Genomic DNA, 17,023 nt, shown 5'->3' with positions numbered 1-17,023 from the left:
GCTTCTCTCTCATTGGGCCGCCCCACTCCTCATTTTCAGGGGCGACGAGCATTGCGAAGTCAAGGTCACCCACGCAATCTAGCCTATGGACAAGTCATCATTGCTGGCGACCCAGTCCCCAGAGCTCAATCAATGACAGCCTCATTTGCCAAACAGCTCAGCCCTTGGCCTTTGCCCACACACTGTACCTGACGAATGGCGCAGCGCCAATCAAATTGAGTCTCAAATGTCACTCATCGAGGCACAGGGCCATAATGCTGAACACAACGTAACTCGATTATACGCCCGTCCAGTCTTAGTCTGGGCAATTGACGATATACTTAGTTTGCAGGTCTAAAAGCCGTGATCCCATGCCAGCCATATTCCCTGCCCTAACAAAAAGAAGAAGAAAAGGAGAAACGAGTAGGTAACTGTGGAAAGACACAAAAACACGCCAGACAATGGACATTAAAAATCCGTCAATGCTGCTCGGGTCCCAACCTCCGCCTTCGTCACTCGTCTGGGTTCCTTCCTCTGCAGCGACGCTTCCTTGCGGATTCCTATTCATCTTATGGTACAATCCCTATTAAAACAAGCGAACTCTCTCCGAACGCTTGGTGGCTGTTGCTTTTCTTGATGCCGTGGAGACGGTGAGGCCAGCTCCGGAGTAGTCTGCCGCGCCCGTGCCGGTTTCCGTCTCGTTGCGCGTGTTGTCCTTCTCGTAGTTGGGCTGCACCAGCGCCAGGTCTTTGCCACTTAAAGAGGACAAGAATGACGTGGGGATCATGTCCCCTGCGACAGCAGGACCAATCATCAGCGCCATGAAAACGATGAACAGAGTGAAGTAAAGGATGGCGTATCGGAAGACACGCTTGCGCCTCAGCTTGGACTGCTTCATCGAGTAGATTGGCGGGCGGATTTGACGGCTGCAAAAAGGACTATTAGCAACGGTGCGTACCGAGACAAAGAAGCAAAACACTTACCCAGGGCGAAGCCAGAAGAGCATCATCGAGTGCAGCATGTCGATCTTGGGAATCAAAATCACCGGCAACATGATGAACAACAAGAAGTGGCCCAAGACGAAGTCGGCAGCGAACATGCTCAACTCCGTAATCTTGCAGAGGAACTCACGGGCAGGCTGCGAAACTGAGTGCCATCCCATAGAGTACCACTTGCCCGTCCAGAATGCAATGTTGGCCTGATCCGTCTTGATCTCACGCGTCAACGTCAAGGAGATGATAAGCTTGAAGATGAAACGCTGGATGGCTACTACGGCGATCATGCCAAGAAGGGTTCGCGCAAAGTTGAAAGACTCCAGGAGGAACATAACCTCGAAGAAGACGAGAAGCACAATGACGGCGATACCGTGAGCGATGGCCGCGAGCACACTTCCAAACTTCTTGCAGCACATGCTGAGGAGAGGACCCATAAAACAAGCCATGAAAAAGAAGACCATCAGCGCGCCGGCGTTGATAGCGACTGGGGCGAGGGCCACAACGCCAACTCGGATGAGTGAGTTGGTCGGGAAGATGGACTTGCCAGGGTTGTTGTCCGTGGTGACACCAGTTTGCGCGTTGATGTACAAGTAGGGGATGACAGTGACTGCCACGAGAAGGAGAGGAGTCAAGATCTCGCCCCAGAAGAGATTCGTAATCGCCGCACGCGGTACGTCAGATGACATTTTGGCAGAGGGGTCACCCAAAGCCTTGCGCTTGTAACCGGTGATACGAGTACGAGAAAGGCGGCAGAAGGCGATCCACGAAGAGGCGTGGGAGCGCGAGTTACCACGGGATAGCCATCGAAGGAAATCGCGGTAATCGATGAAGAAATCGCTCCACGCAAACTGGTGGGGGTTGTACAAGAACGGAGAGATGACCAATGCGAGCAGGGAGATCCAGAAATAGACGAGCGCGGCCTGCCAGATGGTGACAGTGGCGAAGAGAAGCATCATCAACAAACGGGATCCGAAGTAGATAGACGGGCCGGCGAAACGGGAGTAAAGGACGCCGAAAGGAATGCGGGCAGTAGCAAAGCCACGACCGGTACCGATATAGCGAGCACCGCCAAACGAGAGATCCTGCTGTACCGAATTGGCGTAAATTTGGCAAACGAAGACCTCAAAGAACGGGGAGAGCGAAAGGAATTGCTTGGCGAGACGCTTGCCAGCGCGCCAGAATCCTCTTTCCGTCAACTCTTGCACGACTAGGGGCACGAAAGCCAAGAGCAGCACGAAGATAATTGACAGGATACAGCGGTACACCCAATCCATGAGGGCGTCCGTGTTCTGGCAGCCAGTGGGGAAGAGAGGGTCGGTGATGGGAACGTCGCGGTTGTAGTCGCACTTGATCGTCTCATGGCGGAGAGCTCCCAAGCTGAGCAGACAGATCATGAACATCTGGACGGAAAGCATGATGAACATGTTGTTGAGATGGAAACCAGGATGGGCGTAGTAAAAGGACAAAAAGCGATCGAGAGGGAGCTGGGTTCCCAGGTAGTAGTATTCGCGAGAGAGCATCTGCTCACCCATACCGGTTCCGATCTTCGTGGTGAAGTTGAGAATGGAGCCGAAACCCAAATCACGACCCTTGCCACATTGGTAGTACTCGCAGTGCTTGATTCTGCCACCACGCAGAAGTGCGTTCATACCAGCGTAAATATCCTCGTTCAGGTGCAGACCCTTCTGAGCCTTCGAGACACCACCACGAGTCGTCATGAAGATACCGTTGAGGAAATCGGGATGGCCATAATGCAGCTTACCACCAATCTGGGCCAATGTACGAGCGAAGAGTGTACCGAACGTCTGTTCCTTTCCGGCGGCAACATCACCGAGGATGCCAATGTTCTCGGAGAAGATGTACTCGCGGGCTCCAAGGATAGCAACAGGAGCAGTAACCTTGTTCTTGACACCAGGGGTGTAAGGGCTGACGTTGTCCGTTTTCATTTCTTCGAATTCGGCGAGAACACTGCGGATCTTGAGACACTCCTCGAGGTAATTGTCTTGGTTGGCGTCGATAAGCTGGATGTATTCACCACGGTAGAAGATGAGGGAGTGATTTTGGTTATCGGATTTGCCGTCTCCCAAGATGGGGTTTCCAGAAAGTTGAATACGGAATTTGGGCTTGCGCATGCCGTTCTCCATTACTTCCGAGTGTCCGTCAATGAGGGCAGAGTACAGACGCGGCTCCTCACCCTCGGCAACGGGAGGCTCCTCATCGAGATAGGCGATCTGAAGATCAGGGTACGCGCGAAGGAGGAACTCAGCGTTCTCCATTTCCTCCTTTTTGAACTTGGCGAAACGCTGCATAGAAACACACAGCTTGAACTTGCGGCGGGCCATGCGCTCCAACTCCCGCTCAAGCTTGTCAGAGTTGCCTCCGAACATCTGAACAACCTCGGGATTCTCGACACGGTACAAAAGCTTGATGGCTCTGCTATAGTTCATGAAGCCGGATATTGTGCGGTAGAGCGTCTGGAAGCGAAGAGAGGCCCAAATGCGAGTTCGGAGGGTGTACTCGGGTGCGGAAGACTTGAAACCAATGCAGTAAAAGGGCAGGTCATCGATCTTGCTCTTGGCGGTATCCTTCTCATTCTTCTCGTTGGTTTCACCGTCGCCATTGAACTGAGAAGTCTCGTCTGCGAGAATCTTGGTGTCCTTGACGAAGCAATCCCACTCATGAGGGTGCAGTTGCTTGAGGTATTCGAGAAGGGTCACGCGGGAGTAAGGTTCATCCTCACGAATGATCTCACGGAGAGAAAGAAGAATCTTCTCACTGTAGTGAGGAATCATGACGGTGAAAGTTGGCATGTTGTCAACAGGCAGGGGCTCGGGAATGGGCGTGGACAAGGACTGAGCGAAGAAGGACAGACGACGTTCCGCCTCGCTGTTAGTGGGGAAGAACTCCGTCTTGAACGAGTGATCTTCCTGGGAAACGAAGAAGGTCGGAGCCCTCAAAGTCCTCTTGCCCTCTTGTTCAGAAGGAACCTGATGGTAAAGAAGCTTCTGGACGTGGTCGATGGCCAGAAGGTGCTCTCGATACATGGAGATGACGATTGCATTCCAGACCTGGGAGATGAGAACCTTCGGTTTGTACTTGATCTCCATGTCTGTGGTGGCAAGGATCTTGGAGTAGATACGCTTGGGAAGGCGAGAGAAGATGTTTCTCCACGGAGTCCAGATCGATGAACCAATGTAGAAAGACCTTGCAATCGAGAAAATGGCGTTGACCAAAACGTACCACAGGTAGGTGTCAAGGAAGAAGAAGATCAGATCAGTGAAGGCCATCAGAGCCAAGAGAATGAACGGTTGCTTCTTGCACAAGATATCGCCGAAGATCTTGTCTCCCAAGCAGTCGATTTGCATGATAGTCAGGTATCGAATGGGATCTCGGAAGGAGAGAGTCAGGTAGACATACGACTCTCCGAACTTGGCTCCGAAAACGCAAGCCCACAGACCGTAGGACATGGCCATGTCGTTGCCAGCCAAGCGTGGGTAGCTGGCTGTGAAGGTCTGACTGGCGACGTACTTTCGGGAGTTCTTGGTGAGGTAGCTTCCGAAGAGACCGCCCAGAGGCATGATCGAGTAGAAGAGGAAGGTGAGAAGCGCAATGACAAACTGAACAATCGCCAGGATCTTCGCAATTTCTTCGTTCGGATTGGGAATGAAGAAGACGTAGACAAAAGGCGCCACGTTGATGACCAAGATCAGAATGAGGAAGAGCAAGCGTTTGGTCAGGTGCTGCGCGCCAGCCCAGCGACGAGGGACGTAAGCCCACTCTGCGAGAGTGGCCAAGACTTGAATGAGAGCGGCAATGGTACCACCGAGGGCAACAATGGAGAATTGTCTGGAAGTTGAGGGCTGCTGGTTGACCTGCTGCTCGTACGAAGATCCGACAATCAGACTGGGGGCGTTGGAGGAGGTGTAGAACCAGAACATGGTCAAGTGGATAATCCAAATGCGGTTGAAATTAACAAGCAAGTGGAACCAAGAACGAGTCTCCTTGTAGGTCTTGAAGAAGCACTTCTTCCAGTTGATGTCCTGGAACTTGAGGTACCGCTCGGCAGGGGGGATGTCGACCAAACGTGTCTTATCGCCAAGCACGATCCTCTCAATGCCTTCAGGATACCAGAACAGCTGGTTGCAATCGTCGTAACCAATAATTTGGTTGTGGTCACGCTCACGGCGGACGTAGACACCGTCAGAGATTTCGTAACCCTGATCTCTACAAAATTGGTAGAGGGGTGTGATAACGTTGTTGAGGAAAGTGAACTCCTCCACAGGTTCGACCAGGTTCTGGCATGCGGGTGAGTTGAGGTAGTCGTCGGCACACTTGAAGATGAAGCAGAGACATTCTGCCATGTATCGGACTTGGTTGGCTTCACCCCAGCAAAGCAGGTACAGAGCGAGCTGGCGCACACGATCGTGCTGGGACATGCGGTTCATGCGAGTTTTCCAGCGGTACTCAGCAGCTTCGAGGCTGTTGTCACCCTCAAGATCCTCCAGAGCTTCGGCCTCGTTGTCGGCTTCGCCCTTCTTCTTGTTCTTCTTGGCCTTTCGCTTGAGGCCCTTGCCCTTCTTCATGTTTGCAAAACCGACGGCATCGTCCAAGTCCAGATGGGCGGCAAAATACCACTTGCGGTAGTTTGCGTTGTCACCTCCGATATAGTCGGCGTGAAGCGACAACAAAGCCTGGTTCGGAGTCATGCGAGAAGCTCTGGAGTCCAGCAGCGTCATAAGATGGTCGTACATGTTTCGCATACTGTCACGCTGGAACCCAAACTTAGAAGTTAGGTCAAGGAAAATGTCCTCAACCTCCTCCTTGGAGAGGGGAATCTGAGCATCCGATGTCCAGGCTGGGTAAGGCTCTCGGGATGCGGCAGACATCATGTTGGCGTAGTCCATACCATAGTTGGGGGTCGAAGCACCGGAAGAACGGTTTCCACCGTACGAGATCTGGGATGACGGGGGCCGAAAGCCACGAGCGCCGCCCTGGTCGTAGCTGTTGTATCGCTCGTCGCCGCGGCCATAGTAGTCCATGTCTGCGGCTCTGGCCATGTCTGATCTCATCGTGAAATCGCTGAACGTCTCGGAATCATCTTCAGAACCGTGGCGGCGAGCACCAGAGCCATAGCCCTGATTGTAATCCTGATCATAATAACCACCCTGGGCATTGCCGTTGTAGTAGTCGTCTTGATACTGATCATGGCCTTCGTAGTAGCCACCTTCCTGGTGGTACGGATTGTTCGGGTCGGCGTTGTAGTAACCACTGGGAATGACTTAGTTAGTTCAATGGAGGACAACTGCGGAGGAATGTGTGCGCATACGACTCGTCATAGTAACCATCATTGCCCTGGTGATGTCCACGATCATCGTAACCGTTCTGGTCGTAGTACTGGTCATCCTGGTAGTACGAATCGGTTTGCTGAGTTCCATTGGCGCCATTACCGCGGCCTTGTTGACCGTAGCCATCATCGTAGTCGTGGTGGCCACCACCACCACCACCACCGCCGCCGCCGGCTGGGTATCCAGACATTGTTCAGGCGGGTATCTGGTGCAAGTCAGTAAAAACGCGTCGACGAATGCGTGGGGCATGATGGCTGGGGTCGTAGGAAAAACAAGTTGCGTTCGCGCCAAGGGGATTCTGACTGACCGTCAAAGACTCATGAGGCTGGACGCGGGAGTAGTGAGAGATCAGCAAGAGGCTGGGGTTTGTGAGCCTGGACTGATGTGGCCGGCACAACAAAAAAAGGTGATAACGACAGTCGTCCAAATTAGAAGACCGAGTGCTTGCAGTGGCTCGGAGGATGCTGAGAGGCTACGGAAGCAAAATAAAGCGATTGGCTTGGTGATGGTTGGTTGGAAGTAACAAAGGGGGTTGGGAGCCAGCGTCGTAAGGTATGCGTGTGTATTGCGTCGAAGGGCAGAGCGCTTGGCCGACTCTGCCAAAGAGAAGTAGAGAGGTGAAGCGATTGACAAGACGCGAATTGAGGTTTTGTTTTGGTTTGTTTTCCTATTGTCGCGACTGCCTCCTCAGCCGTCTCAGAACGAGCGTGGTGAATTAAGGTGGAAGTTGTCGAGAGGGAAGAAAGGGGTGACGGAACGCAGGCTGGATGGAAAGTGCGAACCGGTTGGAAGGTGTGAGTTGGAAAGTGCGGCGCGGCCAGTTACCTCAGCAGCAGGAGCAGTAGTAGCAGCAGGAGCTAAGAAGGTAAGGTAGGCACGGCGAGGTACCTTAGGTTTACACAAGCACGCGCACGCCACTATGCCACAAAAGGGGGTGAGATACAAACTGTGGGCGCTAAGGGAGGGATTGGAAAATAGCATAGGTACGTAGAAGAAGGGGGGGCGATACGGAAAATGAGATGGTAAAAAGCAGAGGGCCAGGAGAGGATGGATGCTTCACCAATGACGGTGCTTGAGGAGGCTGGGTCAGTAGAGAATGGGTGCTACGCTGAGGGGAGGGACATGGAGCAGCAGAAGGCGCACAGCGTGCCTCCTTTTTTTTCTTCCTTCTTTCTTTTTTTTTTTTTTTTTTTTTTTTTTGTTGTCCCGCGTCGCTGTTTCTCACTGGGTAGGTAGTCTCCTGCTTACAACGAAAAAAGGAGACACGGTTTGCAGCTGGCAAGACAGGGATGGCAGCGCAGGCGGCAACGGCAGCAGCAACAAGCGTGGGCCGGAATCATGATCTCGCCCACACTGGAGTCCATGTTCGGGGAGGCGGGATGGAGTCGCAGAAAGCCGATCCTGTCCAAGGATAAGCCCAGGAGGAATGCCCACAGCACAGGTGGGGCACGTCTGAAAGAGTACCGGGGTCTTCGGACGTTCTGTCGATGGGACAGTGGCAGTGCGACGCGTACCTGAGCGCTGACTGGCCATACCTACTTGCCTACTCTGCAGTATCCGTACCTAGATATATTACTATCACTTGAGTACCTATGTACACAGTATAAGTCCAAACTTCAAAAATCAGCTCCAGCTGGGCAAGGGACGGGGGACTGACAGCGTGTCGCGCTTCTCAGTGGAGTTACCCCAATCGCACACTGTACACATGCTTACCGGTCCATGGATGCCTTACTGAGGTGAGTCGAGACGCGAATTGGAAGATACGACTTTATGATGAAGTGCGTCATCCGCCAAAATGCACTCACTCGGTACTATCTAGATAAGTTGATTCTGGCTGAGGTAGTTGAGAAAATATCAACCACCCAAGCCCGGGGATTGTTCGTCATCTCCCACTCGCAAGTGTTGAATTGCGTGCCAATTCTGCTGCGCAGAATCGCATTCAAGCACTCACCGTCCTCGACTAGGAAACGAAAAGCATCTCAGGGAGCCATTGGGTTTGGACTGGCAGCGCCAGTGCCAAAGCAGGGACGGGATGCCTCGGACCTGGACAGGGGGGATGACAGGGCAGCCTGGAGGAACTGGAACGATGGGAGGCACCATTGGCTTTTTTTGGCACAGCCCCACCGGCTCACAACACTAGGTACCTCATGCAGTAAGTACCTACCTAGGTACACTACCTACCTTACTATGCAGTATGCGTGCCCAGTGCCTACCTACTATATACCTACTTACCTTAAGGCAGAGATTGAAGGCACAGTAGTAAGTAGGTATGCAGTCACAAAGCAAACTGTCTGCGGAAAGGCCCACAGGCACGTTACTGCGGTACCTTCATTGTCAGGCTTGCCAAGTGCCAGCACCCATTATGTGGTCGTCGTTGCTCATGAACTCGTCTGGCAACACATCAACCGCACCATCGCCACCCTCTCCCTCCAGTCTCGAACATTCCTTGGACCGACTCGGACATGACTTTTTGCCTTTTTTTTTTTCTGCACTCTAGCCCTGTTCTGCGCTATAGGTTTCCTTTGCTACATTTTTGACTCTTTCCTGTCATCGTCCTGAACGCGAGTGACTAGCTAGGTTGACCTCAGCTGGTGCTGTCGCATTTGTCTGCCTGTGGCTGAGTTGATCTTGTTACGTCTTGAAGCATCCGGCCAGCCAGGTGTATATCCGTATTTCACCGACAGGGACACAACGCGTCGCCAGCGAGGCTTGGCCTTGCCAGCCGGTAGAGATTTAGCGTTCGTTATCTGAGTTCTGACCATCTGCCAAAATGGCATCTGGACGGGCAAAGGCACAGCAAGAGGCCCCTCGCCACGGTGCCGCGGTCGTGGTCCAAGGATCACTGCTTCACAGTGCGTCTTTTCCAATCGCATTGCGTCTAGTCCTGTTCATTGGCCGCTGACACAACATGTCAGTGTCTTGGAACTTGGAACTAGTAGGCACGCACGGCGGACGACGAGATCCATGGCGAGGGGAATCAGGGGAGGTGCCTGGGTTCCTCAGCATGAGGCCGGACGTTCCGGTACTTGCTGGACCAGGATCACGCCAAGGTCATCTCCAACTTGCGACCTAGACGTTTGGCGATTGGCTACCGCTGTAGGAAGAGAGGGTTCGTCTCGTCGCGGGTGCGTCTGGTGATTGGCGTTTGATCCTTGGTTCTGTGCTGGAGTGTTGCACGCCGCTTCAGAGCATGTATCCCAGTACCTATCCCATCCCAGACACCTCCCATCGCCTTCCGTGCATATACAGCCGTACCGAAATTCTCTATTCTTCGGGCAGGACACCGTCAGGTCAAGGCGAGACGATTGCTTCACTTCGCCTCGGCTCGATTCACCTCAGCTTCATGTCAGCCCATTTCAGCCTACCCCCAGCCCCCGAGATTGAGGAAACAGGACGGCCAATTTGGATCAACTCTCAAGAGTTAAGACAAGACGCAAGAAAGCCACAGGCCGTTGAAATCGGACGTGTACTAATATGGCTTCCCTTGCATCCCGTCACAACACATCGCGCGTGGAAAAGCATGCACCGCACGCACTACGACATGAGCCGCACGTCTGTGTGTTTGGTCCTATCAGACCTGGTATACAGTATACACAAGATTGGGCTCAAAAACCCCGGCTTGTCGGTCTTCGATACGCAATTGCGTTGGATCGTTCCGGTGATGACCCTTCGTCTGAGCAACTGCCAGCTGCAACTCGCAACCGGAGATGTGGTTGAATTCAGCACAAATGATTAACACGCCCGGGCGCGAGGTCAGACGTAATCGTCACGGTACAGCTTAATAGATGGTGGGAGCCTCGCAGACAAGAAAAAGCAGGTTTTGGTAAAGACCAGCCACTAATAGTTGTTGACAGCGAATCAGAGTGGGTATCCGTCTTCCATTTTCTGGAGGACATCTGATGTGGATGTTGTATGTGGCTTCGCAGGCCCAACACTCTTCACGGACACGAGCTCGTTCGTTGTTCCGGCTTGCATCGCTCGTATTGTGCTCCGTACAGCGCCCTGCTGCTCGCGCCTGCAGCTCGTGTCGTGGTTCGCTTCGCCACCATCCAGATTTGAACTCAAACAGTATTCGTACTCTCGTCTTGGCACCTGGACATCCTGATCTACCTATCTTGGAACACAACTACCTACCTAACTGACAGTATTTCGGCCGATCACTACTATGCACTAGACGTAGTGACCGTCTAGTGTGTGAGTGGGCAACGCGGTCAAAGGAAACACAGATTATAGAATTTACAGCACCAACCACAGACACGGCGGACCGTCAGACGATTGGTGGTTGGCTGAGGCCGCTTGGCAGCCATCTCCGCCCCTCGTTCGCCCCGCCTTCAACAAAGCAACTTGTGTTGTCTTCTATGATGACCCATTATTTATTTCCAGAAGACCTGCGATCCCTTCGCGAGGCAGGGCACAGTACGAGGAGACAAATAAGTGCAGCATCCACTGGATCGAAGCTTCGCTGGCTGGGGTCCGGAGATTTCGAGGGCTCCATCCGTCAGCTTGGGGCGAATTCCATGGGCGGAGAAACGAAGAAGCACAGTACCGAGGAGGGGTTGGAGGGCTAATCAAAAGTGAGCCCACTTGGGGGGGATGCGTTGTCGGATGCAGGTACCGGCTCCGAACGAGTCACCCAGCGTGGACCAGAGCGCTGAGCTGCCTTAGCGTCGGCCCCTCCCAATGTCTGTCATTTCTTTTCTGAGTGCACCTGGTGCCAGATGTCAGCGAAGACGCTGAACGGTTGTAGTGGACGATGCCGTCATCTACACGTCCACCCACCGTGCCACCCACTTCGTCAGTCGCAACTTCAGTAAGAAATATCACTCTAGTACCTGTAGCTGCATGCTGACTCCTCCTTTCGCACAGCACTCAATCGTCTCTTGCACCTCAGTATTGTCACATTGCCAATTAGCGTGCCCCGCCACCAGCGCCAGCGGCTCTACGGCTCTACGATACAACTTTGCGCCCGAGACTTCGCCCTGGATTCTGCCTGCTCAATCCTGATCTCGATCACGCCGTTCTAGTAGCCCCTAGGACGACGGATGAGTACCGCGACCAATGTCCATCGCGTCTTGTTGGAAAAACGTCGGCATCAAACCGAAAACCGAGATTGATACCACCTCCGTTCAAAGAGGTAGCATTGCCGACTGCGAATCGACTTCTCACGGCACTTCCGTCCGCTACTGCTCCGCTTGCTCTTCGACGAATTGACATCATAGCCCCATATCGACAGACGCGATGCGCTCAATTCTTCCATCCCGTCCCATGCCATTCTCCCTCCCTTCTGGTTGAGTCAGTACGAATACTTCGCCTTCAGCAAGAGCCGAAGACCCAGTCAACCAGTCTGTGAATGAGGCTAAAACCCAGTCGAGCTACAGGTCAACGCATGGAACTGTGGTTATGTCCTGGCCCCCCATTACATAGTAGGTACAAGTCGCACTAGAAAAGCAAAGTCGACCGTCGCTACGGACCTGTGGGCATCCGACAACGGCTGATGGCGGCCCTCCATCTCACTCAAGTTGGGTGGTGGGCAAGGCGTTACTCAGGGGTATTCGTGCATTCCTTTGTCCGCTTGCCCTTCAAGCCACGCGACTTGATTCGGGGAGAGACACTTGTTGCTTGTCCTTTGTCCACACAAGACCGCACTATATCAGTCTGTCTTGTATCCAAGCGTCAACATTGGTCGAGACATTCGTCCAACTTGGGGGGGTTTAGACCATGTGCTGAACATCCAAACCTAGAACATGCTCTCTTGAGTCTTGACCTTGCAATTCGTACGCAAACGCCCTAGACCATGCCCATCCTCCGTGCTTCCCGCGCGCGGCCGTGCCTCCCCAGAAGCCGGACGACCCGTGAACGATCTGGCTTGCACCTGCTACAAATCGGTATCAGTCCAGGGTTTCGCGTGCTGGAATTCCTCATTTAAGTGCCTCCTTGCTTACCTTATGTGTCGATGCTGACTTGCCACTTCTGCAACTGCGCAATCGTTCGTACTTTAATTATGGGAGAGAACTACAAATTTCCGTGTGTGTCGATCGTCTGGATGACATAGCAGCTTTGCTTTCGTCTGATCTCCTTTGCAAAAGTAATGATGTCCTATCCGTACTATACAGTGCTTACGCCGGAGAGTCGCGGGAGTGGGCAACCACTTTCCTTTCGCCCTCCTTGGATCAGCTGAAGCCTTCGAGTCTGGGCGTTCCTGAGGTCCCCTCCGGCCGTGGAAGAACTGCGATGCTCCCAGCCGAAAGGCTGTGCAGTATCACATCAAGCTTCGCAGGGGTCCCGGAGCTTGTCAATCTACCTGGAGGCTAGAACCCTCTTCGATCTCGAACACGGCCTATATTGGTCCGAACCGCCTGTTTTCCCCAAGTCGAGGTCAAGAACAGGTTGAGACGAGGCCTATGTTGGTCCAGCGACATGAGAGACGCTGCTGCAACAATCCCGAATGACACGCAGCGCGCATTAAATAGTTAGATCGTTCTGGTGAGACTGGCTTGTGTTGGGCTGATTGGGATGTGCTCGGTCTGCTTGTTCCTCGTGCTTGCTAACTCTCACCAAGAATTGCAATCGCAATCTTCGTTGGCGCATTTTTCGTGCAGCTCGCAAGGTCTGGCTTGACATCGAAACACTAGGTACTAACAACGATAAATTATCGCCAGCGTCACGTGCTGTAGCTCTGTTCTCATCAACACCGTGCGTGGTTTCCAACGACTTTTTCCAGCAGGTGGGGCACCACCGGTTTTGAACAGGTGGTTGCCCCTCGCAACCACGACACACGCTGATCGACCATGCGGCTCTTATGCAGCCATTTCGTGCAAAGCTAACTCTACCGAGACTCAGGCGGCATGTGAAATTCATTCCGAGTCCTACGAAACTAACTCTTAGCCATGAACGGACGTACCTATTTTGCCTCGTCCAGCGAAGACGAGTTCCCTGATCTGGACGTAATCTTCCAGAGGAGTAAACAGATCAAGCGCCAGGCGAAAACACCGCAACAGGAGCCTGTTATCGACAGCTATGATCTTCCGAGATGCACCGGGAAAACGACCGAACCAAGAAAAAGTGAGGGAGATGAGCTCGATTTGAAGAAGCAGAAGCAGAACAATTCGAAACCCTCGTCGACAGCGCGGCGTCGCAGGCTTGGCCAGCAATCGGACAACCCGCTTCTGAAGCGATTCGGGACCTGTCGAGCGAACGAGGGACAAAACGTGCTGGAGGTCAAGACACAGACGAAGAGAACAACTAGCGTAAAGGTGCGTGAGCTGCGAGCTCGGGACCAGGTCACATCACCGGCGAAGCCCCTTGTCGAGGCAACGGAAGAATGCTCAGAAGATAGCACCAATGACGCGACCGAGATCACCGAGGCTGATATCTCAGAATTTTTTTACGACGCCCTCTCTGAGATTGAGGATGATGACGACACGCCATCCCAATTTGACCGAGAAGAGCCAGCTCCAAAAAGTCGCCCCCGGGCGGTTCGAAGTGAGGAGGGCAGCTCAAAGGCAAAAGATCTTCTAGCGTCCAGAAGTACACCAGATGCCGAGATGCTAAAACCAAAGCCTTTCAGCGGCGACAGACCTCGGCGAGGAGCTTCAAGCAAGGAGAGCAGTGTCGACAAAACCTTGGTCAGGGGAAAGACATGGCCAAAGTCGACTGTGATCGACTTGACAGACGACGTGACCGACTCCCTGCGTCGCCTTGATCTGTAGGCCTACATAACCCATTCAACCTTGACGACCACCACTAACGCACTACAGTGACAGTACAGGGTCAAGGAAACAAGACACGAAGAACAAAAGCAGAGACGCCCCGCAGGCAACACCGCCATCAACACCGCCCAAGTTGACTAGCAAAACTTTGCCCTCCCCCAAGAAGCTTCCTGCCATCCCAAAGACCCCCCACGGACCCAGCATGGACCTGTTCTGGAGCCAAGAGTTTGTTGACGAATGGAACGAGGAGCACTCCCCGAAAAAGCTCATACTGCCAACCGCGCAGAAGAGCCCAACGAAGAGCGCTGCAAAAGCCAAAACGAACAAAACAGAAGCAGCGAAGCAGAGAGAAACGAAGAAGTCGTTTGAGAAGACGAAACACGACTTGGCACAGGCATTCTTGCGTGAACTTGACGACAACATCACGCAGGGCAAGCTACAGTCCCTGGCTGAATCCACAGGAGGAGTTCAGATTAAGTGGTCAGCCAAGCTCAACACCACCGCTGGTAGAGCGAACTGGCGACGGGAGACTGTTCGCAAAGTAGCCGATGGCATCGAACAGTCCGTTACTCATCGTCACCACGCCTCTATCGAGCTTGCCGAGAAGGTTATCGACGACGAGAACCGTCTTCTCAACGTCGTCGCCCACGAGTTCTGTCATCTGGCAAACTTCATGGTCAACGGCATCACAGGCAATCCGCATGGCAAAGAATTCAAGATCTGGGCGGCCAAATGCTCGCAAACCTTTGGAGACAGGGGCATCGAGGTCACGACCAAGCACTCGTACGAAATCGACTTCAAGTACATATGGGAGTGTGCCGAGTGTGGGTTGGAATACAAACGTCACTCCAAAAGCATCAATCCGGAGCGTCACCGATGCGGCTCCTGCAAGGCTCAGCTGAAGCAGACAAAACCCGTGCCACGAGCAGCGGCGAAGCCATCCGAATACCAACAATTCTTTAAAGAGCAGATGAAGATAGTCAAGCAAGAGCACCCTAAAAGCCCGCAAAAGGAGGTCATGAAGATCATCGCCGATCGATGGGCGAAGCGAGGTGGGAGCAATCGTGCAACCCCTGAGACGGAAAGCGCGGAGGCGAGTATTGATAACGTCGGAGCTCGCCTCAATAGTGTCAAGCTCTGACCAGACGACGGTTTGGCACAAATACACGCAGTGTGAGGGTAGTAAAGTTGGTATATATTCCGCTGTGTGATGCGTTGGGGTTCGTCAGGTAGAGCCGGCCGGACGGCATACCATATGCCCAATTTGACATTCTTCGCATACAAATCGCCGGGTCCAATTAACGCCCGTCAAAAATGACAATGTAGAGACCGTTCCGCCCATTCGTTCGTTCGTTCAGGTATCCCGCGCAGATATGCTCGTATCATCCGCCATCGGGCCGTTCACAACCTTTGCGCTCGCAAAGAGAAAGAGAAATATTTGCCCCTAGACCTCGGCGAACAGAGTCCAGTCCTTGACCTTGAAGGTCTCCCAGATGCGCGCCGCATACTCAACGGCGTCACCAATAAGCTTGCCCTGCTTGCCCAGCTCCAGGTCGACGTCCTCCTCGTTGTACTCACCCTTGATGTGAGGCACGTTGATGGTGATGAGAATGTCGGTGAATTCTTTCTCGAGGCGTAGCAAGGTGAGGATGATGGCAGTAAAGTCAGGGGCCGCGGAGCCGGACTTGGACTTTGGGGTTTGCGTCGCGATGAGGGTGTACGCGGGGACCTCGGTGCTGCTCAGGGGTGTCACCGTGTTAGCTGCCGTCCGTGGTGATAGGGAGGAGCGCCAGTGGGAATCTTCGTGCAGAGCGAACGGAAAATTTGAGCCTGGCAAAGATAGCCACCCACCTAAGTCGTGAAAAGGATGTCTCGGTCGTGTTCCAGACCTTGACGGTATCAATGTCCTCGCCAACAAGCTCCTCGAGATGCGTTGTCATGGCGCGACCGTCAATCTCGGGGCTGCTGCCGGCGGGACCGACGCGCTCAGTAATGTCAAAGATGATGCTGGTGAACCCATCCTGGTCGATCCAGACTTCCTGGTTGTCGGGAACTTCGCGCAGTTTGCTACGGGACGACCTTGTCAGTTTTGAGCTTACATAATGACGCAATAGGAGCGGAACGAACCTCACGTCGGCAAACTTCTCTGGCAAGTCGCAGACCAGGGCGCCGCCGTACAGGGGAGTGCTCTTGTACCGGGTCATGTCGCTTCGTAGTCGTACGTGAAGTCGCTAGTAATGGGTGTCGCAAAATAGCTCCGTCAGAGTGTGATGTAAAAGTCGAAGAGCGCAGACAACGATTGCGAGGACGAAGTCGAACAGTTACAGAGGTCGAATCAGGCACTGGGTCAGGCGCAAACGAACAGGCTGATTTGACAAGCAGTGTTCGGGTATCACAGAGTTGAACAATGAAGCAGACAGTGACTAGATTACCACCAAAGAGCGAACGGCGGGCACTAGCTGGCTGCCTTACGTGGGGTTTTGCAGGTGCCGAGCGAGGCTCGTCCAAGTTTACTCTGCCTCATTCGAGGTGGGGTGGCTGGAAAAACGGAGAGGGGGATGGAGGGGTATGACGACGGAGCGGCCAGGGATCATGTCGCCAATTCGAGCTGCTGCGGAGCTTCGGGCTGGGCAGCACTGGAAGCTGCGCAGTCAGCCTCAAGGCTGCATGTTCAAGCATCGGCTGACTGTGTGCTTTTTTTTCCTCTGCGCAACAACTGTAGCTGCATGCGCATTAGGACCAGGCTGGTTATATGTTTGCTATCGCACGGTCCAGTGCAATTGAACGGAGCATCCAAAAATATGGCAAAACAAAAGTCGAACCTGGGTACTCCAGATGAGAAGTGTCCAAAGATTGGTGGAATGGAGTCTGTTGGGCCATCCAACGGTCACATCTGGTAAAAGGCAAGAGGTGAGTTCGATAGGAGGTCCCACTCCGACATTTCCAAGCATTTTTCCACTCTAAGTACCCTTTCCCCAAATCGACCCACTCTTTT

At 53.3% G+C, this 17,023-nt stretch overlaps 3 protein-coding genes across 3 annotated transcripts; 1 reads left to right on the top strand and 2 right to left on the bottom strand.

Annotated features, from left to right (window-relative positions):
* Positions 1 to 565: 565 nt before the first annotated feature.
* On the bottom strand, positions 566 to 6,509 carry fksA (1,3-beta-glucan synthase component FKS1; the record flags this gene model as incomplete). Its single annotated transcript, XM_037325874.1, has 3 exons — positions 566 to 905; positions 963 to 6,242; positions 6,301 to 6,509. The coding sequence occupies 3 exons, from the start codon at positions 6,507 to 6,509 to the stop codon at positions 566 to 568; spliced, it is 5,829 nt and encodes a 1,942-aa protein (XP_037175007.1).
* Positions 6,510 to 13,206: 6,697 nt separating this feature from the next.
* CGCA056_v010626 (HMG box-containing protein) lies at positions 13,207 to 15,169 on the top strand (the record flags this gene model as incomplete). The annotated part of the gene is made up of 2 exons (XM_037325873.1): positions 13,207 to 14,024; positions 14,077 to 15,169. 2 exons carry the CDS (start codon positions 13,207 to 13,209, stop codon positions 15,167 to 15,169), a joined length of 1,911 nt encoding a protein of 636 aa, XP_037175006.1.
* A 303-nt stretch (positions 15,170 to 15,472) lies between these two features.
* mog1 (putative ran guanine nucleotide release factor) lies at positions 15,473 to 16,232 on the bottom strand (the record flags this gene model as incomplete). Its single annotated transcript, XM_037325872.1, has 3 exons — positions 15,473 to 15,764; positions 15,880 to 16,095; positions 16,156 to 16,232. The coding sequence occupies 3 exons, from the start codon at positions 16,230 to 16,232 to the stop codon at positions 15,473 to 15,475; spliced, it is 585 nt and encodes a 194-aa protein (XP_037175009.1).
* Positions 16,233 to 17,023: the final 791 nt, after the last annotated feature.

The sequence above is a fragment of the Colletotrichum aenigma genome, assembly GCF_013390185.1.
Source record: "Colletotrichum aenigma strain Cg56 chromosome Unknown KSG_Cg56_contig07, whole genome shotgun sequence".
Classification (NCBI taxonomy): Eukaryota; Fungi; Ascomycota; class Sordariomycetes; order Glomerellales; family Glomerellaceae; genus Colletotrichum; species Colletotrichum aenigma.
The sequence above is the reverse complement of the archived record's forward strand: the minus strand, read 5'-3'. Positions and strand labels throughout refer to the sequence as shown.